This window comes from Nelumbo lutea, chromosome 4 (assembly GCF_056320005.1).
Source record: "Nelumbo lutea isolate HS-2025 chromosome 4, American lotus-T2T, whole genome shotgun sequence".
In the NCBI taxonomy this organism is placed as follows: domain Eukaryota; kingdom Viridiplantae; phylum Streptophyta; class Magnoliopsida; order Proteales; family Nelumbonaceae; genus Nelumbo; species Nelumbo lutea.
The window spans coordinates 18,737,196-18,763,183 of record NC_142687.1 but is presented as its reverse complement, the minus strand read 5'-3'; the positions used below and the strand labels follow the sequence as shown (position 1 = coordinate 18,763,183).

General features: G+C 41.9%; 1 protein-coding gene, 1 long non-coding RNA gene, 1 other non-coding gene and 1 pseudogene across 8 annotated transcripts; 2 read left to right on the top strand and 2 right to left on the bottom strand.

Annotated features, from left to right (window-relative positions):
• Positions 1 to 91: 91 nt before the first annotated feature.
• On the bottom strand, positions 92 to 164 carry TRNAA-AGC (transfer RNA alanine (anticodon AGC)). Its single transcript has one exon. It is a non-coding gene; the product is annotated as a tRNA-Ala (tRNA).
• Positions 165 to 2,254: 2,090 nt separating this feature from the next.
• LOC148854343 (uncharacterized) lies at positions 2,255 to 3,374 on the bottom strand. The gene is made up of 2 exons (XR_016094925.1): positions 3,269 to 3,374; positions 2,255 to 3,023 (listed from the first exon to the last, which is right to left on the bottom strand). It is a non-coding gene; the product is annotated as an uncharacterized LOC148854343 (long non-coding RNA).
• Positions 3,375 to 8,421: 5,047 nt separating this feature from the next.
• Positions 8,422 to 13,035, top strand: LOC148854342 (vesicle transport v-SNARE 13-like). Of its 6 annotated transcripts, none has more exons than XM_088985881.1 (6): positions 8,422 to 9,296; positions 9,703 to 9,813; positions 10,771 to 10,829; positions 10,940 to 11,128; positions 11,402 to 11,572; positions 12,668 to 13,035. In XM_088985881.1, the coding sequence occupies exons 2-6, from the start codon at positions 9,720 to 9,722 to the stop codon at positions 12,821 to 12,823; spliced, it is 669 nt and encodes a 222-aa protein (XP_088842007.1). In that variant the 5' UTR covers positions 8,422 to 9,296; positions 9,703 to 9,719; the 3' UTR covers positions 12,824 to 13,035. The 6 variants fall into 6 exon arrangements, with proteins under 6 accessions (XP_088842007.1, XP_088842009.1, XP_088842012.1 ...); XM_088985883.1 differs by having other exon boundaries at positions 8,765 to 9,322; XM_088985886.1 differs by having other exon boundaries at positions 8,815 to 9,076.
• A 1,587-nt stretch (positions 13,036 to 14,622) lies between these two features.
• Positions 14,623 to 15,360, top strand: LOC148854341 (ethylene-responsive transcription factor RAP2-12-like; annotated as a pseudogene).
• Positions 15,361 to 25,988: the final 10,628 nt, after the last annotated feature.

The following is a 25,988-nucleotide window of genomic DNA, read 5'->3' as shown; positions in this document are numbered from 1 at the left end:
TCATCAGTCAATAGAAAAAAGAAAGAACTCACTCAAAAAGAACAATTATTTCTCAAGTTGATAGCTTAAAAGACAAATTGGAAAGATAAAATGGAGATGCGGGGTATCGATCCCCGTACCTCTCGCATGCTAAGCGAGCGCTCTACCATCTGAGCTACATCCCCTTAATAAAGTTAAAGGTTTTTTAATATTTAGTAATTTCGTAAGATGACAGATAGATGCTAAGTCTCTCTAGCTGGGTTTAGAAGAGACATGGGATTGAGTCCTGCTGCCTTCACCCGGATATATTTGGTAAGAAAACGTTTCTTAAGAAAATAAACATAATGTAAAAGAAAAAAAAAACGAGCTTGCATTATCGCAACCATGGTCTACACAACAATCTGAAGACTCGAGATTATTCTATAATAATGCAAGGTTCTAAATATCGATATGCCGGTAGGGGCGTATTGGACAGTATCAATACTGTTTTTTTTAATTTTTTTAACTTTTTTTTTAAATCCGGTTTAAGGTTCCTCTACCCCTGAACTGGTCAAAACCCCAATACACCCTCTATAGGGGCGTATTGGCCAATATAAGCCGATACATGTCAATTTTTTGAACCTTGCAATAATGTTTTTCTCCCAAAAAACATAATGCATAAAATTGAGTCTTTTTGGTAGGAAAACAGGCAAAAATCAGTTTAATAGCTAATCAAGGGGATACAACTAATGATAATCAACTTCAAAAAGTGGTCTAATATCTGATGGCAATCCCACATGGACCCATGAGTTTTGGGTGGTTTGAGCTCAAGTTTGACTCAAACACTCAGAACTTAGAACTTGAAACTCAACTCGAGCTTGATCAAGTTTTAAGTTCCATATTCGAACTTGACTAGTCAATACTCACGAGCTATTCAAGCTCAATTCATCTCGAGTCAATTATAAATAAATTGTTATTAAAAATTATAAATAAATTAATAATTAAAATATTATAAATAAAAATATATTAGAAAACTTGATTATATATTAAAACTTATAAATAAATAAATATTATTAAATATTATAAATAAAAATATATTGAAAAATAATATTTTATTGGAAGCCTCATGAGCTACTTGAGGCAGGTATTATGAAGCTCAAACTTAGCTCGACTAACTACTCAACTCTAGTCAAGTTCGATTCAACTTGATAATCTTCAAGTTGAGTTTGAGCATTTAGTGAGCCAAGCTCAAGTAGCTCAAGAGCTGGCTCGGTTCCGTTTCACCCTAAAACCACTCATGGGCCAAAAACCGTTGATTTGATTAGCCACTTGCTGGCCTGTCGACTCAAACAATGGTGTTTGTCCGTTTTTGTTTTAATTAATTTTTAAAATTTTTAATTTTTTAAATTAGAATGGGCCATTTGTTCGAATCGGATGGTTAGACCGTTTAACTTGGGAACAAATCCCCAAAACGGTTTCATGTCCGGTCCAATTTTTAAAACCTTTGAAACACTAATGTGTTTACTCATGATAGGTTGCCCAGCCTGGTTTGCAAGTTTTTGTCTCTAGCCTATCCGATTACCTCTCAATTCTATCCCTCTAAATTATGATCTTTACCATTAGTTCGCCTGAGACATATTGAAGCTTTGTTTGGACGAAAGATATTGCCCAAGAGTGAATATTCCCAAGCAAAGAATTGCCCAAGAGTGAATATTCCCAAATGCAACCTTAGCATTCGAAAAACAATAAGTAACTTTTGTGGATGTAACACTTATGGTTTTTAAAAATAAAAAACATGTATATTGGTAACACCCCGTTATTCATTTAGTTTGTAGGCCTACACCTGTTATGGGTTCATTTGCCTAGCTTAGACTAAAAAGGAAACAATAAAATGTTTTCTTATAATTGGGTTTTTCTCAACTTAATTTAAAACGGGTAGCAACAAAGAATTCAATACACAACCATAACAAAATTCAAGGCACTACATCAACTGATTTTTTTATTTTGAAGTGCTGGTGTCTTTGCATTTCATTGAGTCACATGGGGTCGCAGGAAATATTCTATCCCCTTATCCGCTTCAAAACATTTTTGTTAGCTACTTTTCAAACTTGAAATAGTGACTGAGAGTTTCTTCTAGTACCAAGCAATCCCCCTTCGACTGAAATTGAAAGATCAAATAAAAAAAACTATTCTTACTATCTATGAAATTGACAAACTGTATCCTTATTGTTTATATATTGTCTTAAATTATCCTTTAAGTTTTTTAACAATTGATATGTTGGTAAATACTAACATAAAGAAATAAAATATCGATTTATCCTTCACTATTCATCAAAATTTCAAAATAAAACCCAAATGACTGTAGACCGATTCATTCGGGGATTCTGGTGTTAAATTCTATCCAGATGCTATCAATGCTGTTCTTCTACACCGTCCGTTCTTTACAAAAATGTGTACAGACCTTGGCTCTCAGTCTTATACAAAGTACACTAATTCCTAAAAATTTATTGTTCGCAGGCGACCCTTATTCTTAAAAATTAAAATACCCTTGTCATGTGGGGAGGAAAGTGAAGAATCATGCACCCAAGGAATTGAATGTGCCGCACGAATGCATGATATTTTACGATATGGTCAGTTGCCAATCTGTACAGCGAGTTCCACTCCCGTCTTTCACTGTGAGAGGGGGGCGTTTCGAACTCACCAGTTGCCGCGACAGCAATCAACCAGTTGTCGTAGCTCGTAGCCCGTATCAGAACCCTGGCCTAGGGGCATTTCGAACTTACTAGAAAATGGCTGTTTCAGCAGGTCGTCGCTGGTTGGGTGTGTGTGAGAGAGAGAGAACCATGGGAGTGGGGTTGGATCGCACCTCCTCCGCAAGTCGGACTGATTTGCTTGGAATTGGAATGAATTGGATACAGGAAACCATAAATGTTATTGTTCGGATAGATACAAGGTTGAAATGCAATTTAATAGACTTCTCAATGGAATTTTATCAAATAGTTGAGGAGTGAAAAGATCTTTGTGACTTTTGTAAAGAATAATCGAAAGGAATTTTCCATCTTCACCTATAAATCAAAGGACCAAAAACGTTAGATCGCCGACAACATGGATATGCAGCGGTTGGATGGTCGGCAGTTGCATAGAACAATAACCAGGTCAAGAAAGAGAGAGAAAGTTACAAACGACAAGTCAGTAGCAGTGACATGCCGGAGCAAACTGCAAAAGGGGAAATTAAAAGAAAAAACGGAAACCCATGCTCGATAAAAAGGGGAAATTGGAAAAAAAAAAAAAAGAAGCAAAAGTCGAGTACCGATGCTTTGGGCCACCGACGATCAATCCAAATTCTCGATGGCCGATCAGTTTCCCGCCATCGTGTCTATTTTTTTTCTCACACCAAGCATTTATGAGTATTGTTGATGCTAGTATTGGTCAAGGACAACATAGTAAATTCGCTCTTAAACTGAGGTGGTCAGCCGAAGTGTTGAGGTGCAAGGTGTCCAAGGCCCGAGGTGGCCGAGGATGGGGGGATAGATCCTGCGAGGAGCACAATGTCAGAGGCCTGGATGAAAACCTGAGGCAGGTACTTTGACGGTCAAGTTAATACGTTGATACGACATGATTGAGGCCTGAGGTACCAAGGAACTTAGACGAGGCCACAGGGAAGGATATAAAATCTCAAGGAGAGTTTGAGTCTTAAGTTCTAGATCCTTTACCTTGGTGGGAGGTACCTTCTATTTATACTTGAGGTCGTCCGGTCATGGTAGAGTTTGGGCGATTGAGATGAAGCCCGTATGCAAAGAGCGCGGTCATCTAAGGCTGCCAGGTGACGCAACATGATTGGTTTCGCAAGACCTGTCGAGCTCATCCTTGAGCATGCCCTGATTGGCCCTGATTGGCCCTGCGAGGTCTACTAAGCTCGGCTCTGCCTGTTCTCTGATTGGCTTTGCCGTGAGACGCGCTAATAGGCACGTGTACGCCCACCATTGGGCTATCCGAATGCACCTACATCAAGTACTACCCCAACAAGTTTTGAGAACGCAGGTGTCACCCAAGTCTTATGACGGATAACTGCTTCATTAGGCTCTCGATTCTTATGATGATATTGTCTCCTACATCGACCTTGATATCTCCTCCGATGTCCCCGCCATCCGACTCGCCACCCTTGTCACTGAACAACCCATCACTCAACTAGCTTTTGGGTTCCAACTCCATCAACAATGTTGTCACGTCCATGCATCAGTTGCCGCTTAATAAGGTGAAACTATACCCTCATCATGGAGTGTACAGGTTGGTTTTGGGTTTGGATGGCCGAGGGGCTCAACCCTTCGCTTGGGGTTCTTTAGCTTGCCATCAACTCCCACTCGGACCCCGACTCCATGTGGATTGGGGTACCTTGATACCTAGGATAGGGATTCCATCATATAGGAGCAATAATTGAACTCTAAGAAGTTTCGGCGACGTTCTGGTAGTACTGCACATCTGGGGTAAGGGAACACCACCAACTTCATTGTCTTCAGATGGCGAAACACACAATTTGTTGGAAACAACGAAATCAAAATCACCACCACCGCTACAACTTCCAATAGCGGCGGTGAACAATAAGGGTATTTTAGAAATTTTAAAATAATTAACACTCACATGATGTCACATGTGAATGAAATGTGACAGAAAATTAATGACAAGGGAGATTTTAAACAATTGTCAAAAAACTTAAGGGTAGCTTAAGACAATATGTAAACAGTAAAGGTATAATTTGTCAATTTTATGAACAATAAAGATAATTTAAGAGATTTATCCAAAGATAATAAAAACCAGAAGCAATAAAATGCTAATGAAAAAAAAATAAAGAAGAAACCAAGAATTATTTTCCTTTGTGGAATCAAATGGGAATGATGAAATGGAATATGTGAAGAAGGAAATGAAAGGGGGGGGGGTAAATATGTGCAAACTTGGAGTTGTTTTGACGCTGCCATAATTTGAGCTTTAAAACCATATTGCTGGGTATTAACCTGTCTGTAAAGGCATGTTGTTTTTCCTAACCAAAGAAACTTTGGAAATCATTTTTTTTTTTCCATAATTTTCTATTAACCAAGCAGAGATTAAAGGATGGATGTTTATACAACATCTAACCATTAGTTGTGTTGGATTCACATATGATTAGTTGAAGAGAATTTCACATTGGAAAAGAATGAGAGTTGTAAGGGACTTATTATATAAAAAAGTGGCCCATAACCTAATTGCTTAAGCTTTTGTGTTGTATGTAGTGTTCCTCTTTTGTGTGTATAAGTCTTATGCATGTGTACATGTACAAGTTACTTCTTGAAAAAAAAGGTCAAGTTGTCAAAACTACACATGTAATTTATTGCAAAGCCAGGAGTGCGGTGCTAAGATAGAGAGGAAACAAGGCAGTTGAGGTATGTTTGACTTTGTTGATACCCACTTTTATGATAAAGAATTGAAGTAGAACTGTAAGAGGAAGGTGGTGCAAATTTTTGCATTCAATTTTTGGGATGCAAAATTTATATAGCCAATGAATGCAAAAGAGACAAAAATACAAATTTCGTATCATGTAAGAATACAAATCATAATTACAAAAAGAGAAAATTATAGTCAAAACTGTACATTTAAAATTAGGCTGTTGCCAACATGGGATTCTTAATTCATGTTGGACACAACAAAATGCTTATACCCAAATTGCTCTTAATGTTGGGTGATTTGAAAATAAACAAAAAGGATTTATTTTCAATTTCTTTCCCACTCCCTCATCTCTTGATCTCCCTAACACTCTCTCACTCTCACAGGCATCTCTCTTTACTCAACGATTGTGTGATTTGAAAATAAATAAAGGGTTTTCAGTTTTTATATTTCCATTCTCTCTCATCTCAATCGTTCTCTCTCCTGTTTTCTCATAGTCGCGCTCTCTCTATCAATCTCTTTTTTTTTGTCACTCCGTCAATCTCTCGTTCTTCCTCAATGTCTATCATTCTCTTTTTTGATCAATTTCTCACTCTCCCTCAATCTCTATCGTTCTCTCTCAATCTCTCACTCTCTCTCATTCTCTTGTTCTTTTTTATTTTTCTTACACACTTATATGGTATTAATTAAATCGTATAAATATAGGCCAACTTGGTATGGTTTTAAAATCATTACATCAACTTGGTAAAGAGTTTCTTGTAAGCTTTTGTCAAATTTTTATAATGATTTGTGAATTTTATCAAGTTGGTCTTATGATTGTTTATACTATCTGATTAATACTGTGTGTAAGTTGTTAAGTTAGTCAAGGGGCCAACCACTTGTACAATATTTATACAGTTTGATTAATCAAGTTATAAATATCTATCAAGTTGGTGTAAATTTCATAGCTAAGAGTTTCTTGTGAATTTTTATCAAATTGGTGTAATGATTTTAGAACCATACCAAGTTGGTATTATGTTCTTTTATATAGTTTGATTAATACCATATAAATGTGTAAGAAAAAAAAGAATGAAAGAAAACAAGAGAGATTGAGAGAGAATGATAGAGATCGAGGGAGAATGAGAAATCAACCAAAAAAGAGAATGTGAGAGATTAAGAGATTGACCGAGAAAGAGAATGAGAGAGGTTAAGGGAAAACAATATATTGATAAAGAGAGAACGAGAGAAATTGACAGAGGGAACATAAATATAGAAACTTAAAACCATTCATTTTTGTTTATTTTCAAATTACATAGTCATTAAGTAGAGAGATAACATGACTATGAGAGTGAGAATGGGAGGGATATTAAGAGATAGAGGGAGTGGGAGAGAAAATGAAAACCCTTTTTGTTTATTTTCAAATCACCCAACATTAAGGGCAATTTTGCTATAGGTTTTTTGGCTGTATCCAACCTTTGATGATATGGTTAGGATTTTAATAATTTGAAATGAAGGGCTGGTTATTAGAGTTTTATTGGTTTTTGGACCAACTTGCAATCTAACTTCAAGTGTGAGCTGGCTTTGAATATAATTTTTCATGAATGGCATATTGAACCCAATGCAACATTTGTATCTAATTTAGATTCACATTGCAAACAAATAGAAACGTAGCTACAAAGCTTCGGGGTATTAACACCATATACTTTGGGAATCCAACACAAGGACAAAATGGGTAAATTATAAATTAACACCATATACTTTGGGAATAATGACACTTAGGGTCCATTCGGTTTGCAGTCAGAATCAGAATTAGAATGGTCTATTCCTATAGTCTGTTTGGTTCAAACAGGAACGAGAATTGAAATTGGGCTCACTTGGAATGAGATTTCATTCCAAACGAGGGGTAGGGAATGGCCATTCCCTCAAATGGGGGAATGCCATTCCAACAGGAATGGGAATGGGATTCCAATTCCGCCTAACCAAATAGTTGAAATTAAAATAACCCACTTCGATTCCAATTCCAAACCCCTATTCCTACGAACCAAATAGGGCCTTAGCTCCTTAAGCTTTCATTTGTGATAAAGGCCTTTTAAACTTTCATATTTCAACACTTTGCCCTCTGCTTTAGCATTCCAAGTTTCAACACTTAATTTTTAAATAAGAATCTCGTATGATTCTCATATACTTGTTAAACATTTCTAAATCCCCATGTTACCCTTTCCTTATGGGACAAATTTTCCATTTATTTGTATAAACCATTTATTTATGTTTATTTCTTTTTTTTTTCTTGCGGTGAGGGTTTTGTTCAATGTTTTAAAATTAAAGTGGGTCAGAAAGAGATAAATTGCTTTGTTCTACCCATTTTTGTCATTTTGTTATATTGTTCTCTTATCCATACAAATCTCATGAAGGCATTTTAGTAAATTAACTTATACCATGAATCCAATTAATAGATTGAGGCAAAGCCTTTGGAATTTAAAATTTAGGGAAAAATCCCGATCAGTATCCTGTACTTTGGGTCCAGTGCTACTTTGGTCCCTGAATTTTCAAAATGTGTTGGTTTAATACCTACTATTAATCAACATGTTAATGGCTGTTAAGTGGTATTTGAAAAGATACAAATGCCCTTCAAGTGTCATCTAATTTTCTTTATCAATCATCCAAACATTGATAAAAATGAATAGTCCCAAATCCTTGCCTCTTCTATTAAAGAAGGTTACGATCACCATGATACCTACTAAGACGGGACCTGACTTTCTTGAATAGAAGAGGCAATGATTTGGGACTGTTCATTTTTTGTCAATGTTTGGATGGTTGATAAAGGGAATTAGATGATAATCAAAGAGCATTTGTATCTCTTCAAATGCCACTTAAGGGCTGATTAACTAATTGATTAATAACATGTACTAGATTGACATATTTTGAAAATTTATATACTGATTATTACATTTTAAAGTTCGAAAATCAAAATAACACTAAAAACAAATTATATGGTACTAATCTAGAATTTTCCTTAAAATTTAGCGTAATCTTTGTTACAAATGAATGTTCTTGCTAAGCAAAAATCTTGTACTCACTCTGAGAAACACGACATCCAGATGCACGTTGAGTTGAGACCCATACTTCGTATATTAAATTCATGGGAGATATGCCCTGTGTATGGCTGGATGGCGGATGCCGATGCCGTTCTCTCAGATATGTCCACGATTTTTGTTTTTAAAGCAGATCCCATCCCATCGCATATTATTTCTGCCTTTTGTAGCGTTTGGGCAGGAGATCCGGACTCGTGTGTATGTTGTGAGCATTTGAACAACAATTCCCCACCGTTTGATGTGAATCAGATTGATAGGCGAACGGAGTTCAACAGTCAACTATTCAAAGTGAAAACAATGGAATGTTCCAGGCTTCCAGCGTAGATCATGGACAATGCAGTTACACTGTTATCGCCTCCGGAGAGATCTTCCCTTTTTCAGTTTTCACCCATAACCCACACCACCTTTCCACCGAAGACTAAAAGAGAGCTTTTTCGAGCAGTGCAGTTGATGACTTTATTTGCACAGCTACTCTTTCCAACTATACTCTCTTATCATTTTGCGCATTGGAGAATCCGACACGACAACGCCAGGAAATAATTGTTAGTCGCGACTCGCTACTCCGCAACAGGGAGTGAGGGTGAGGGACCCGGCCCCTCGTACTGAGTCGTATCACATTCATCTGGCTTTAGGTGAGAAGGGCACTTCCGAAACTTCATCATCTCTTTGCCTGAGACACGTCGAAGAAAACAGCTCGGTCCATCCAAGCTTGGTTAGCCATATTTTCTGATCCTTCAAAAAACCCAACCCAACTCAACTTTTACGTCCCAGTTGTCTTCGATCGGAATCCGTATTTCTTCTTGGCAATTCCTGTAATTTTTGGCGATAATTTCAGTTTCGGATTGTACTCAGGTGCTTTTTTCAGCGTTCATTTTAATGTATTGCCCCTAAATTCTTTTTTCCTTATATCGATAACTTCTCTGTCTATTCATGAATCATCCTATTGTTAGAAAATTATTGGGTTTTGTTTATATTCGGCCGATCTATCTCTACCACGATAATACCCTCCAATCTTTCGTTGCTTTTTCTCGGCGAAATACAGAGCTTTGCTCTTTCAATTGCTCAACTAGAGAGAACTAGGGTTCTGCTAATTAATTAATCATATTAGAGCAATTGCAAGGCAGTATAGATGAATCCAACGTTTTTTTTTTTCTTTCTTAAATAATATTTGTTAACCAAGTTCATTTCATTTGAAAAGGTTGCAAAGTTTCGGCCTTTTTATAGGTATAGACACTGCTAACTATCTACGATTTATTAGTAAGAACTTCGAGCACGATGAGTGAGGTGTTTGAAGGATACGAGCGCCAATATTGTGAACTCTCAGCGAATCTGTCCAGAAAGTGCACCTCTGCTGGTCTCCTTGATGGAGGTAATAGATGAGCTCCCTTCTCCGTACACAACCTTTTTTTTTTCCTGAATTTAGCTTAATATGAATATCGCTTTTGTCTTCCCTTCATATTCCGTGCCTTCATTTGTAGGATATTATGTGATGGGTACGCACATTGCTTGATTTCTGTTATTGAATTTTTTACTATGACTATAATGATTAATGGTATTTGTATACTTATTTATTTGTAGATGTTTTTGATTGTTGAAATTAGTTAGCCTCTTCTCTGCTACCTCTCCATGTTCTAGTGTTTTAAGGGGTGTTTGTCAATATGTATTATTTTGTTTTTCAAATCAATAGCAACTCTGCAACTGCTGCATCAACAAAATCATATTGTTTTTGCTGATGTGGTAATTTATTTTTGTTTTGAAAAATAATATCATGCATATTGCTGAAGACTCCCTTAGTTTGCTTTGATGTTCTCTCTCTCTTTTTTTTTTTTTTATTTAACTGGTAAACAATGCTTGGAATGATCCACCCATAGAGGCTATGCATCAGCTTTGATGATTAGTTTTGAGTTCGTTTGAGAGATTATTTTCTGCTTTTAGAAGAAAATAAAATCGATAGTACTCATATGTTTGCTTGCTTTTCAAAGAGAAAATGAATGATGATACAAACAAAGCTTAGGGAGAAATATGGAGCCACCGAGCCAGTAGGTTTTATTCTTAATGCTGTTAATGTGCCTCTTATGTCCCTGAGGGAGAAACAATTTAATAGAACTTTCATAAGAAAAAGAAGGTTGCTAATTGCCACTATTAGTTTCCCATTATAAAAGAGACAATGGAAGAAACTATGTTGGTATTATAACATTTGAAGTAGCATAAAGTTTTCTAAGTTCTAACTGGCAATTTAAACCTATATACTTATAACTTGTTGCTTATGTGTAATCCTTTCTCCTTTACTTTTTATGGATGATAATTTGTTTGTTTTGATTTGCAGAGCAAAAGAAACAAAAGGTTTCTGAAATAAAAGCTGGATTGGATGATGCTGAGTCTTTGGTACTGATCGAATTATAGATACACATATATTTTACAATTCTAGACCTGCTGTTTCTTCAGACTTCTTATCCTTATCATTGTTTTTAATTTTGAGCTTTGTCTTTCTTCAGATTCGTAAGATGGACCTTGAGGCAAGAAGCTTGCAGCCAAATGTAAAAGGCATGCTTCTTGCAAAGTTGAGAGAGTATAAGTCTGATCTGAACAATTTGAAAAGTGAGGTTAAAAGAATCACATCAACTAATGCTAATCAGGCTGCACGGGATGAATTATTGGAGTCAGGAATGACAGATACACTGATGGTATGTCTGGATTAATATAGCATGTTTTCTGCTGCCAACTGAAATGTTTATTGTTTAAACTTCCTGTTTTCCGAAGTTTTAGATGCTCATATTCTTTGTAGCTTTTCTTTTCTATATTGCCTTTGGAGCATCTTCTGTTCTTGAATTTTTGCTACATTTCCATACATACCATCATGGAACATCTTTCCTATTACCTTTTTGGGGATATATTCTCTTAAGTTGATTAGTAGAAAAATCTTTTTGCATCAATGTAATTTGATGGATTATGTACAGGCATCTGCTGACCAAAGAACTAGATTATTAAAGGCAACTGAGAGATTAAACCAGTCAGGTGACAGAATCAAGGAGAGTAGAAGAACAATGCTGGAGACGGAAGATCTAGGTGTTTCTATCCTTCAAGATTTGCATCAACAACGCCAGGCTCTCTTGCATGCTCATGACACTGTATGTATTTCAGCCTTTTCTTGGTTACAGTTCATGCTTACTTTCTACAGTGATTTATCTCTGCTTTTCCAACGTTTTGTTTCATTGCTTAACACATGGACTGGCAATTTGATTAATGTTTTTGATGTTTTTTAATCCCAGAGTCATAGACAGAAATATTGCCAATGATCAATGTGGACTCTGGGGGGCTAGCTTTTGGATGCCAACCAAATAATCCATATGCCAATATATGATTTTTTTCTGGTTTAGATATAGTATTATTGGTGTGGCAATGACATGACAGGTTTTTCTTTTTTTGGTACAGGCATTACAGGATTCAGAATCCGACATGTAATGAGTTTGGGAGTCATTCAAGGCTAAAATTCTAGATTCATTTATGGGATTGAAAAGGGGGGGGGGGGGGGGGGAGTACAGTGTGTGTCATGTGAGTTTTGAAATATTATGCATATATGTAGAGATTCTGCAACAAAGGCCTACACAACCACATGTTGAAACAATCTTGAGTGCTGATGATGACCCTATTCTTTAATTAGGACAATGAATGCATAATTCCCTAATAAATATAGCCTAGCACAATCTTTATCCCTGTATATCCCTGTAATAGATAAGACATGCTCTGATGGAATTATTACTTGTATTTTTAGTATTGACATATATCCTCTGTAGACGTCAGTTGTATAACCATTCCATTTTTTAGTATGCTACTTGGTGCATTAAGCCAACCAAGTAGACAGTTTCTGGTGTTTGACATGTGCAACTGACTCATCGAGTCTGACTTAGGAATGCGGCAATGGTATTTTATTAGCAATTCAGATGGATAACATTGTATGCTATTTTGATTTTTCATCCAAGACCTGACTGGTGCATTATGTATTAGACAGATCTTTTGTACTCAAAATTGTTGAAAGCACTAAGATGTGGATTTGTGTATGTATTCTTATCTTGTATGCTATTTTGATTTTCCATCCAAGACCTGACTGGTGCATTATGTCTTGGACAGATCTTTTGTACTCAAAATTGTTGAAAGCACTAAGATGTGGATTTGTGTATGTATTCTTATCTATATATTCATATGTGTATGTTCTTTCTTTGCAGCTTCATGGGGTTGATGACAATATTGGCAAGAGCAAGAAGATTTTGACTGCCATGTCAAGAAGGATGAACAGGAACAAATGGATAATTGGCTTCGTAATTGCAGTCCTCGTTATCGCAATCATCTTGATCTTGTATTTCAAGCTCTCCCACAAGTGAGATATGCTTGTTCGATTCTGTTGTGGCTGACCTTCCACATTGTCTATAATGATTTTGAATGTTTATGATTCTTCTTGATACCATTTGGAGAGTTCGACACAAAAGTGTTAATAAGATGTTTTGGCGGTCGTATTACCTTTTTCCTTTACAGTTTGAATCTGTTAATCTTTTCCTCATCTGGAATGAAATGTTGAGACCCTTGGTGTTGTTCATGGTGTGGATTCTTGTTTTCAGCAAGTGTTAACCAATCCTTATTTCATTTGTTTTCAACATTTGACTGATGCTATATCGGAACTGCCCAAGTCATGCTTGAGAGTTGAGATTGCTGCACTGATATACCAAATCTGGAAGTACGCTTGAGAGGCTTATAAACGCCATACCATACTTGGCTGAAGACGTGATCTTCAGGAGCAATATTAGATTAACAGTTGACAATGCGTCCGGGAGGGCGAGGTACCAGTGGTCCAGTACCAAACCCTAGACCTTGTCTGCGGGTTAGTGGGGTTGGCCTTGATCTAGAATTCTGTTATCTTTTTTCTTCTTTTTTTTGGGGGGGGGTAAATAAAAGTCAAGAACTTCTTAACGGATTTCAAATTCTTCGGTTAAGTATTTTCAGGCTTAGGGCTTAGCTCTAAAATTGGGCAGACAAATCAAAAGTTGACAAGCAGCTGGAGGTAAGTGGGACGCCATCTTTCTTGGTTTCTACGTAAAAATGTCAGAAATCAACGACTAAAGTAGACATGAATGAAATCATATTCTACCGCTTGTCAGCAGGCGCAGCTCCATGAATACGTAGAAAGGACCATCATCTGGTCCAGATTGCGAAGAAGGGCATCATCACTGTACATATTATTTGCTGTTGAGATTATTATTATGGGGAGCCGTTATTACGTAGGAACTTTGAAATTTTAAAAATACACTTGGGTTCATTTGTTAGCACTCCGGCGGTTAAACATCTTGTGTATTTTTGAGATTATTCTGTAGAGTAAAAATCATTACTATAGAATGTTTGTCAGAAAATTTCAATATATTATTTGCTGTTCATGTGAGAACGAGACGTTCAGTTGCCTGATCTTATATTAATGATTAACTGATGAAATAGTCCCAAGTGTATTTTTGAGGGTTCAAGTTACTTATTGTAATTGAAAGTTCAGGTAGTTATATGTAATTTATTCTATTTTTTATAATAAAAAAATAAAAAGTATAAGGGCAAATTTTTTGAACTGTTCCTATTGTTTAGTTAATTGATAAACTGTACCCTTATTGTTTAACTATTGTCTTAAACCACCCTACTATATCTAACAATTACCATTATCGTTAAATTGTAATAGAAGATATGAATTATTCGTTTGTTTGGGAAAAGAAAGGAAAGGTAAAAAAACCTTTACAAACCTTGTATAGGGTTTCTTGCATTTCCTTTCCTTTTCCTTCAAACCAAACATAGCCTTAAGTTGCAACAGACCTCCCCCCTTTCCTTCGGTCTCTCTCTCCTCTCATCTAGTTATCTTTTTTTTCTCTCTTTATTTCGGATTCGGGATTCCTGTAACAACTAGCAGCTATGGTGACCACTTCCTAATTCATAAGTTTAGTTTTTAGGTGCGATGTTCAATCTCGCTTATAGGGCTGATTGAACATCGTAGAAATCCCTGAAGGCGGTGAACTGTTAGAAGATGCATCGCATCAGCATGATTCATATTTAATAATGAAATTAAGCTGAATCCTTGAGAGCTCAGTCATTAATTTTGTGCCTAGCCTCAGAACCACGATTTATAAAGAAGGTATTTTTCACTAGTCCGAATTCTGGTTTATGGATGTTTGCAAAAACCTCACAACCACGTCATTGTATTTCCTTGAGAGTTTCTATGTTCAAATATTGTCCCATAACTGCTTTGGCCAAGGTGAATTTCCCTGAAGAGGCTCACCCTACTGCTCCAAAGTGCATTGCTAACCCAAGCATAGAGAAGCCACTTCCTAGGCCTAATTTGGTCTCTGTGAATCAGAGTTTCATTTTTATGAACCATGCAAATTCAAACTTTTACAATAATCCAAGGTTTATGGAAGAGAAGGCACCAGTTAAAGCATCTGAATACTTGAATTCCGTCCCCATTGTGGAAGACCAAATCGGTTTCAAATCATTTTCCCCTTTCCGATGGTACCATCATGTGCTTTAATTCAGACCAAGGAAGTAACTCCTTTGATTGCTCTAACTTTCGCTGGGGAGAATGTGAGCCCAAGACACCTGAAATTTCATCGGTTCTTTCCTCGACAATGGAAAGTGATGGTTCTAAATTTATTGAAGATGCTAATCCAAAGAAAAAACTGAAGACCATATCTGAGGAAGCAGTGCTTAACGAAGGAAATGCTCCTAAGAACTGCCGGCGTTTGAGTTTCAAATCCCATATCTTGAGGATAGTTGGGATGCATCAGTAGATAGCTTCCTTAGCAGTGAGAGACAACTCAAGATTTTGAAAGTTCGATGGATCTCTGGCTGGAGATTTGATGACCTCCTCCCACCAATAATGGGAAATGTCTTCTGAAGGATATGCCTTTGTGGGGATGGCTTTAATGTAAATAAGACATGACTGGTGTTTGGAGATGGAATGCAGACAAGACATGGAGAGCAAAACAATTGGAACCTACATCTAAGACCATGAATGCACCGTTTGCAGGCAGCTTCGGGACCGAAGAGCAGATAGGCCGTCAATCTCTGCTCCGAATCACCTTTTATGTTCGAAAACTGATTCAGGCGCGCTAGAGTTGCTATAGCGGCTTCCATCCTCCTTTCGGAAATGATGGCGATTATGTAGCATCCAATGACCATCGCCTCCACTGATCTCACCGCTGCAACTCAATCATTATTTGTAGAAAGCAGGGGCAACCAATCTCATCGAACGCAGCTTATGACCACTTCCCACTTCATAAGTTTTTAGGTGTGATGTTCAATCTCGCCTAAAGGGCTTATTGAACATGGAAGAAATCTCTACGGGTGTGAACTGTAAGTGTGCATTTCGTTCACAACTACATCATAGTAATGTGATCGTCACGGATCCTTCGCTCATCGTCAGAATCTGCCACTTCGGTACTTCTGAACTACGCAAGAAATCCCTGAAGACGAGCCAAAAGAATAGAGCGAGGAGATTACAAAGGAGAAACCATCGTCAAAATACAAAAGATCAAACAATCGGGTGATGAAAATCAAATAGACGAGAGGGTACATCATATGTGAGCGCCCCACTTCCCCCACCGGTAGGCACAACTTTTTCTGAACCTTCTAACCTTCTATGGTTCCCTCCGGAGTCGGGCAGTCCCAGTTCAACGACCTGGTTCAGTGCGTCCGGGCTATCCAGATCCAAATGCAGCAGGTCCAACAGTTTCAATAGTATCAGCAACATTATTTCTATCAGCAATACCAATATCAGTTCCCTCCACTACCGCAGAACCAACAGCCAGTTCCACCTCGGCACCCAGGGGCCCATTAGAATCAAAACTGGCCTAGGACTAACCAGAACATCAGCCGATCTCCCCATCGGGGCGAAGAGACCTCGCAAGTATCGATTCCTCTTAGGAGTCAGGTCTCGTCCCGTGGGAGAAGAGACGATCAGCTTACTCCACCGGCCTCGCAAGGGAACCTCGGAAACAGGTCCGGGGATACTCAGCCTAACAGGACCAATCCTCCTCGGCATTCACAGCAAGAAAATGACGGTTTTCTAGCAGGTAACCAATTCGGGGTTCGAGGTGCGAACTCAAGACAGGGCCTCTCCGTCCCTTGTGATAGCTAGCCCTAGAATCCCACAAGGAACCAGAAGTTACCTCGCGACAGAGCGGTACCGGAGCACACCAAAGTCAACAGCACCAACACCGAGCCAGTAAAGAAACAACAGCAGAGACGTCGCAAGGCATGTCGTACCTCGGCTCAGAACAGCCAGCTAGCAAAGCCAAGCCAACGAGAAGGGCAAGTCAAAGGTAAGGAAGAAGCGAGCTCGGTGGCTACAAATTCCGCTCCTCCACTACTTTGTAGGTCATCTCCCCTGTCTCCCGAGCTCTTGGCGACTCCAATGCCTAAAGACTTCAAGATGCCTCCCTTGGACAAGTACGACGGGTCCTTCGATCCTAATGACCATGTGGACTCTTTCCAGTCCCAAATGCACCTAGTTGGGGATGATGAGTCGTGCATGTGTGTAACCTTCTCCACCACCTTTAAAGGGGTAGTTCAAACCTGGTATCGGAACCTCGCGCCGGGATCAATCAAAAGCTGGTCGCAGTTCGCAGACTTATTTACCTCGCACTTCATCACTAGCAAGAAGTGCCTGAAGTCATAGGAAAGCCTTCTCAACGTAGTTCAAAGGGAAGGAGAATCAATCAGATGCTACATTAAGCGCTTCAACGACACCTGCTTACAGATACCAGACCTCGACCCGGCGGTAAGACTCACTGCAGCGAAGAAAGGAATAACCCACAGGGAGTTTAAATGGCATGTGGTGGCCAACAAAACAAAGGATATCATCGAATTCCTTAAGCTAACCGATCAGTTCATCGGTACCGAAGAGAAAATCAATCAGAAGGCCGACAATCCACCAACAAAAAAGAGGAAAAGGGACAATGAAGAAACAAGTAATGGCGGACAAAAAAGAAGGAAGAGCAAGTCCCCGAGCAGGGGAAGAAACAAATCCAGAAGCCGATCTCACTCGCGAACTCGCAAGTCAGGTCGACGCTCCAGGACTCCACCTGTCGAAAGAACGAACTACACGCCATTGAACGCTAAGCGAGGAGAAATCCTAATGGCCATTAAGGATTCCTCCTTCGTCAAATGGCCTCCCAGGTTAAGGGGAGATCCTGCAACAAGGAACCGAAACGTCTATTGTCATTTCCATAGAGACCACGGGCACAACACAGAGAATTGCAGGAACCTCCATGACGAGATCGAGGAGCTTATACACTGTGGATACCTAAAGAATTTCATACAACGAGAAGAGAGAGGCCAAGCAGATCAGCAAACAGATCGATAGGGGGACCAAAGAAGGAATGCCCCCGAGACCAGCAGGCAGAACGAGCAACAGTCGCGGCAATTGCCCGAGGAAAGACCGATCTGCGGGGTAATTAATATGATTACCGGCGGGTCCATCATCGTGGGGTGTACATCAATAGCCGGAAGGACCTCAGTCTGCGAGCTAGAAAATGAAGAGGAAAACCCGCCAAAGCGACATAGGCTTGAAGAACCAATATACTTCACAGAGGACGATGCACGTGGGATCCAATACCCTCATGACGATGCCCTAGTGGTAAAAATGAGAATCAACGACTTCGAAGTGAAGCGCATCCTGGTGGACTCAAGCAACTCGACAGATATATTATTCAAGGAAACTTTTGACAAGCTACAACTACAGCAGAGCGATCAAAAACCGACAAACACTCATCTGGTAGGCTTCAGCGGCGAGGAGGTTAGACCTCTCGGACGAGTCACGGTACCCGTAGAGGCCGACACGTGGCCAAATATCGTGAGGTATGAGCACACATTTCTGGTGGTCGCGACTCCCTCTCCCTATAACGCCATAGTAGGTTGACTCATTACGCACGTCCTACGTGCAATAGTATCCACCTACTATCTGGCGATGAAGTTTCCAGCTGACTATGGAGTAGGAGTTGTGCGAGGTGACCAACTTGAATCTTGCAAATGTTACGTAGCTGCTCTCAAAGGGAAAGCGAAGCTAGCGGATGATGTCGAGCTCGAGTGCATAGCGGAATATGCCGATGAGCGAGTTGCCCTGATAGAGGAGACGGTCCACATCCCGGTCTCAGCTGATGACCCGGCCAAGACTCTCCAGATCGGGGCCTTGATCAACAAACCACTCCGCTCCCAACTAGTAAGTTTCTTACTCAAAAACTTGGATATTTTTTCTTGGTCCACGGTAGAAATGCCCGGAATAGACTCCAAGATTCTAACTCACAAATTAAATATCGACCCCTTAGTCAGGCCAGTAAGACAGAAGAAGCACAACCTTGCCCCGGAACGTCGAAGGGTAGTCGATGAAGAGGTCGGGAAGCTCCTAGCGGCAGACTTCATCAGGGAAGTCCATTACCCGAGCTGGGTGGCTAACCCAGTTCTAGTAAAAAAGGCCAATGGCAAGTGGCGCATGTGTGTCGCTTACACCGACCTAAATAGAGCCTGCCCAAAAGATTGCTTCCCGCTGCCCAAGATCGACTGCCTAGTGGACACGACCTCAGGGCATGAGTTGTTGAGCTTCCTAGGCGCCTATTCCGGTTACAACCAGATTAGAATGGACCCTGCTGACGAAGAGAAAACTGCTTTTATAACCGAGCTCGCGTTGTAGTGTTACAAGGTCATGCCCTTCGGATTAAAAAATGTTGGGGCAACCTTTCCGCACCTTGTAAATAAAATTTTTGAGCCGTTAATCGGTAATAAAATAGAGTGTTATGTTGATGACATGGTCGTGAAGACCTAGTTTTCAAATTTCTTGTTGAATGATTTACAAAGTGTTTTTCAAATTTTGCGAAAATACAATATAAAGTTAAATCCAAACAAGTGTCTTTGGAGTCACATTGGGTAAATTCCTAGGCTATATAGTCAACCGACGTGGCATCGAAGAGTCTGGATAAAATAAAAGCCATCATAGATATGTGACCATCCCGCAAAATAAAAGTGGTTCAGAGGCTGACTGGCCAGATAGCCGCCCTAAGCCGCTTCATGTCCAATTCGGCAGATCGATGCTTACCCTTTTTTAAAGCCATAAAAAAGAGTAAGGACTTCGAATGGACTGAAGAATGCCAACTCACCTTCGACGAGCTGAAAAGATACTTAGATACCGCCCCAGTTTTAACTCGACCCAAGGAAGGGGACGTATTAAAACTGTACCTCTTCGCGAGTGACGAGGTGGTCAGCTCAGTACTAATCAAAGAAGTAAATTGGGTCCAACGACCCATCTACTATGTTAGTAAAGTTTTGTAGGACGCAGAAACCAGGTACCCGGAGATCGAGAAATTAGCGTACGCGCTAATCATCGCAGCTCGCAAGCTTCGCATATACTTCCAGGTCCACACTATCATCGTCCTCACCAACAAACCTCTGAGGCAGATTCTACTCAAACCCGAGGTGTCTGGAAGATTGACGAAGTGGTCTATCGAACTAAGCGAGTACGATATCCGGTATGAACCTCGGACGGCAATCAAAGCCCAAGCTTTGGCCGATTTTGTAACGGAATGTACGTTTAGTACCGCGATCCCCGAGCTGGCCGAGCTCGAACACACGACGGGAGCTTCAACCAATGCGGCACCAGTCCCGGATAGAGTGGGACCGACCTGAGACGAGGAGCCCTGGATTCTCCATGTCGACGGCTCGTCCAACCAGCAGGGAAGTGGTGCAGGACTGATTCTGTACGACCCGAGCGAGGTGAAACTGGAATACGCTCTCCGGTTCGGATTCACAACATCAAACAACGAGGCAGAGTACGAAGCATTGGTCGTCGGGTTAACCCTAGCAAGGGAAATGAAGGCAAAGCACCTCGTCATATGCAGCGACTCACATCTAGTAGTCAACCAAGTCACCGGTGAGTAAGAAGCCCGTGACCCCACCATGACTGCTTACTTGGCCAAAGTCAGAGATATCATGTACAACTTCGTCTCCTACTTCATCAGACAGATTCCGGGGTCCGAGAACGCTGAGGCCGACGCCTTGTCCCGATTAGACAGCACAAGCAGTAACACCATGCGGATCGTGTACATAGAGGACTTACCTCGGCCTAACATTCTCGGGGGGGGGGCAGAAGAGGTCGCTCCCGTAGCACAAGCGGAACTGAGCTGGATCGACCCACTCGTAAGTTATCTGCTTCACGGAACCCTACTTGCAGAACGTAATGTAGCCCGAAGGGTAGAGCACCCGTCAGCTAAGTACGTCTTTATAAACGGACAACTGTACAGAAGGTCTTTTACGCTCCCCTACCTGCGCTGCTTGCGACCCTCAGAGGCCGAGTATGTACTCCGCGACACCCATGAAGGCTTGTGCGGCGAACACTTGGGGGGGCAGAGATCTCGCACAGAAAGCGTTGCGGCAAGGCTATTACTGGCCCACGATGAAGGCAGATGCAATCGAGCTTGTCAAGAAGTGCGACAGGTGCCAAAGGCACGCCAACGTTCACCATCGACCTGCTGCTGATCTGAAATACCTCACTAGCCCATGGCCCTTCGTGCAATGGGGAATTGACACCCTACGCCCTTTCCCGCTAGCAACAGGACAAAGAAGGTTCCTGGTTGTAGCAGTAGACTACTTTATGAAGTGGGTGGAAGCTGGACCTTTGGTAATGATCACAGCCCGCAACATACAGAATTTCTTTTGGAAAAATATATTATGTCGCTTCGGGCTACCTCAGGTACTCATCTCTTATAATGGAAAGCAGTTCGAGGATATCAAGTTTCAAAACTGATGTGTCGAAATGGGAATTCAGCAAAATTTCACCTCGGTGGCACACCCCCAGGCGAACGGACAAGCAGAGTCACTAATAGAGTGATACTTCGCGGACTGAAAGCTCGCTTAGCTTGAGCCAAGGGGTTGTAGGTAGACGAACTGCCTAGTGTCCTTTGGGCCTACCGAACTATCGTTAAAACCGCCACAGGTGAAACCCCTTTCAACCTCACTTACGACACAGAAGCGGTGATCCCAACGGAAATCGAGGTGCCCACACTATGCTTGGAGGCTTATGACAAGAAGACGAATGATGACGAGTTCCATACCAACCTAGACCTGGTAGAAGAGGTACGAGACCTGGCTTACATCCGGACTGCAGCTTACCAACAAAGAGTAGCTCGGTACTATAACACTCGGGTCAGAAAACGACACTTCCGCGTCGGCAACCTAGTTCTTCGGAAGGCTATGGTACCAAAGCTTGGCGTTGGTAACCTCGAACCGAATTGGGAAGGTCCGTACCGAGTAAGACGGGTGTTCGAGGAAGGCACGTATGAGCTCGAGACTTTGGAAGGGAAACAGGTACCTCGAGCATGGAATATCGACAACCTGAGAAGATACTACTTGTGACCACCGAACTAGTAAAAAAGGATCACCAAACTGGAGAGTGGACTGCGAGTCACTCACAGAAGCCTAAGGGCCATGGTGCCGAGCTGACATAAGACCTCGGCACTACGATAAGTCGTAGTTGCCTCTTCGGCATAGGCAGATAAGTCCTAGTCGCCTCTTTGGCATAGGTGGACAAGTCGTAGTCGCCTCTTCAGCATAGGCAGACAAGTCCTAATCGCCTCTTCGGCATAGGCAGACTAGTTTTCACGCCTGAGACATAGACAATTCGGGTACAAACCCTACGACGTCTAGCCCACCTCGGCGTATAACAACAGGTTAATCCCATTTGAAGTCAAGCCCGATGGCTCGGCACTAAGGGATAACCAACACCTAAGTGAATAGCCCGTGTGCGGACAGGTCGGGTATATACCCTACAATGTCTACCCACCTCGGCGTACAATGATACAAAGTTATCCCTACTTGGAGTCCAGCTCGTTAGCTTGACAATTCGGGGCAACCTACACTTGGAAAAAAATCACTCTTATTTGGTCTAGTTCGCCAGTTCGGGGGTTATCTACACTTAGAAGAAAAAAAAAGAAATTCTTGCACGAAGATTGCAAAAAACATATGTATTTCATTGATATGGAGTTTCGGATACAAAAAAAAAATTACAATAGACTGAGCTCGGTGTATTATAGGAGGTCCAAGAAAAGAGGCATCTAGTCACTTCGGAGCTCCTCATCCTTGTTGGAGGCTTCAGTAGGAGGATCCGTCTCCATGCGGCTCTCGCCAACACCAGTCTCCTCATCTTCATCAAGCAGGTCGCCGTCACTTTCTGCTTCGGAGTCCAGATCCTGGGCAGGTTCGACGACCATCTCCTTTGTGATCCTCGAAGTGGTTATGACACTGAGGTCGAGCTAGGGGAACTGACGTCGGATCAGCCACCTGCTAAGTTTGAATCCTTTGCGGTAGTTCGCCGTCCCTACCTCGACCATCTCTTTCAGGTACTCCGTTGAGGAATAGTACTCCTCGATAGCCTTAGCCTTGGCCTCCTCCATTGCCTAAAGAAGTAGCTCGGCTCGCTCCTTCACATGAGCCTCAAGGTTCTCCACCTCCCTCTTCAATGCCACCTCTCGCTCCTCGAGCTCCCTCTTCAAGGCCGCCTCACGCTCATCGAGCTCCTTCTTCTCCGACATCAGCAATGTGAGCAGCCCCTTCTTAGCCTGTGCATCGTTCTTCAACTGGTTATTCTCGTTGCGGGCTAAGTTCATCTTGGCGTGAGTTTTCCGGGAAGACTCCTTGGCTCCGAGGGCCCGTTTCTAGTTCACCTCGAACTGATAAGCCAAGGCATGGATGGTGGAATTCACTTGCCAAGAGAAGAAAACAAGCGTCAGTATACAAAAATCCAAGTACAAGACAGATTGAAGAAGACATGCCCGAGAACTTACCATCATGCAGTGAGTAGCCGCTCGGGCTTCGAGCTGAGCAACTAGTAGTTCAGCCCAACTAGCAACCTCCTCAGCAAATACCTCACCCTTGCTCTTGAGAAGGCCGAATTTCGGAGACAAGATACTCCGAACTGTGTCATCGCTGCCCGAAGAAGCGGCGGCTGCCGGGATGGGCTCCGAAGACAACCTCCTCGGGCACACGGGGCAGGGAGGGCTTGCCCGAGTCCTCTTCGACCAAATCTATTATTGGAGGCTGATCGGTAGTTGGCTGCTCGGGCTCAGGAACGACAGCTGGTGGATGCTCAACGCGAGCCCTCTTGGTGGCTCTCTTCTTCTTCCCCTTCTTCATGCACCCGACGAGTTCGTTGGTGGGGATGTCCATGATACCTGTGATAAAAAAACGAGCTGTCAGATACAATACCGAAGTAAAACAAAGAGAAAATATAGCAAACAACGACCTACTAGGACTCAGACTGGCCTGCACGAGCTTCTCTTCGGTCATGAAGTCTTCAAACTTCTGGTCGAGCTCCGCCCAAGATTGGAGCACCTCCCTTGTCTTTAGGTCCAACCTAACACCGGGGTCCTGGATGGCTGCCCTCCAATGAGTCGGGAAAGGCCACCCCTCAGTGTTGCGGACCACGAAATAGCTTCTCTTCCAGGCTGAGACTTTGTTCGGGAGCTCGTGCAAAAGTTTGAAGCCAGGACGAGGTGGCTGATAGTAAGTTCGCTTGTGCTCGGGCAGAACACACAACAAATTCTTCTTTATGGAAATGATAGAAGAAAAAACGTCGAGGTCAAGAGGAAGATTGAAGTCGTGGAAAAGTGAAATGGTCCCTACGACATTGCGGATGGAGTTTGGGTGTAACTGATCTATGGTGATATTGAACAATTTTATGATCTCGACTATGAGAGGGTGAAGTGGAAGGCGAAGACCAGTTGCAAACTGTTCCTCGAAGATCACGATCTCGTTGTGACCGTGATCCCAAGGGAAGTTACCTAAAGGGATGCTATAGACGAGGTTGTTGGGAAGTCTGTACCGGGCTACTAGGGTTAGGAGCTTGTCCGCCTTCATTGTCGACGGGCAAAAGTTATCCGGGAGCCGACCTCGTTGTGAGGTGGAAGCCAAGTTACTTGAGGCCTCTCGCTCCCGCCGAGGTGAGTTCACCTCGGGAGGACCGTGGACCGCATTCTGGCCCGAAGTAACCTCCTCGGTAGGATGAGGATCTACGGCCCGAGCAGAGGTACCCACCTCGGTTCCAACGGATTCACCGCTCTCGTCTAAGAGACTATTGGAACTAAAACTAGACATGCTAGAAAGACGCGGAATCGAAAAGAAAAAGCAAAGGAGGACTCACCAAAAGAAAGACCGAAGAAAGGAAGGCGATCTCGGAAAGACACCGAACTGAAAGACTTGAGCGCGACCTCAGATTGCGGATTCGCAGACTTGTGGTGAAGGAAATGAGCCCCTTGGCCCCTATTTATAGCCAGTGTATCCGGGGATCAACGATCGAGATCAACATGATTCAACGACTCCTAGGAAAACCAGTTGCACGACCCTCAAGGTTGAAATCGATTTAGCGCGTGTTTTGACGTTCGTAGAGTTTATAAAACGACGTGACGTCCGTGCGCAACTTAGACACGACCTGGGTTATTCCTAGTTGAGCCGAGTGGTCGAATAGGTCCGACCAATGATTCGCCCGTCAAGCTGCCTATACCTCATGCCAAATCCACCTAGACTCGCCATGAACTCCCCACACCGGGTTGAGACCCCTAGCTTGGGGAGTGGGGGGCAATTGATGAAGGGTGATTTGGCCCGACCTAGCGAGAAGGGGACATGTGGACACGACCTGACTAAGGAATGACAGCTCAGCCTGACAAGCCTAGTTCGCAACGCTTGAGCTCGAGTATTCAGCCACCTCGGTGCAAAACTCACCTCGACGTCAAGGCACCTTGACATCCAATCCAGTTTGGAACTAAAGAATCAAAGTATCAGCTTTGGGCTAACAACCCGAATCGCCACGTAACCGACTCTAGAGGTCTCTCCAACGGATCTCGAATCTCTCGAGATCACGATGAGCTAACAGACCCCGACTTTTCCGAGATCACGATAAGGACTCATCCCAGCTCTGCCAGAATCGGAAGTGAAACGATAAGCCTTATCTATGTAGTGCTCATTCGAAAGCGGAATGAACCCTATCTCCACACCGTAGAGATCCTGGAGCTCTTTCGTGAGATCCACGACTACTCTAGTATATAAAGGCGGGAACGTCAGGGCAAAAATACGTGTGATTACTCTACTCTCTAGCTCTTTAGCTCTCAAGCTCTCAAACTCTCAAGCATTCAACTCGCATTATAGCATACTAACTTAAGCATCAGAGCGAACTCGCCGGGTTAGCCACCCTAAGTTTTCTGATCCACTATCTTGCAAATAGATCCTGCTCGCTGCTTGATTAGAAGCCAGATTACCCTCTAGCTGGGAGTGGTCAGATCGCGCAACAACAATGCTGGAAGGGGATGAGGGGGTGTTGGTGCCATGTCCTGCCGATTCGTCGAGTGAAAGTGGTCGAGGGTAATATTGACTTTAAAAAAAATAAACATTACATAGTGTCACGTGTGTATGGATTTTGACAATATTAACGAACACTAACGATAGGAGTAGAGCTAATAAATTGTCAAAAACAATAAAAATAGTTTA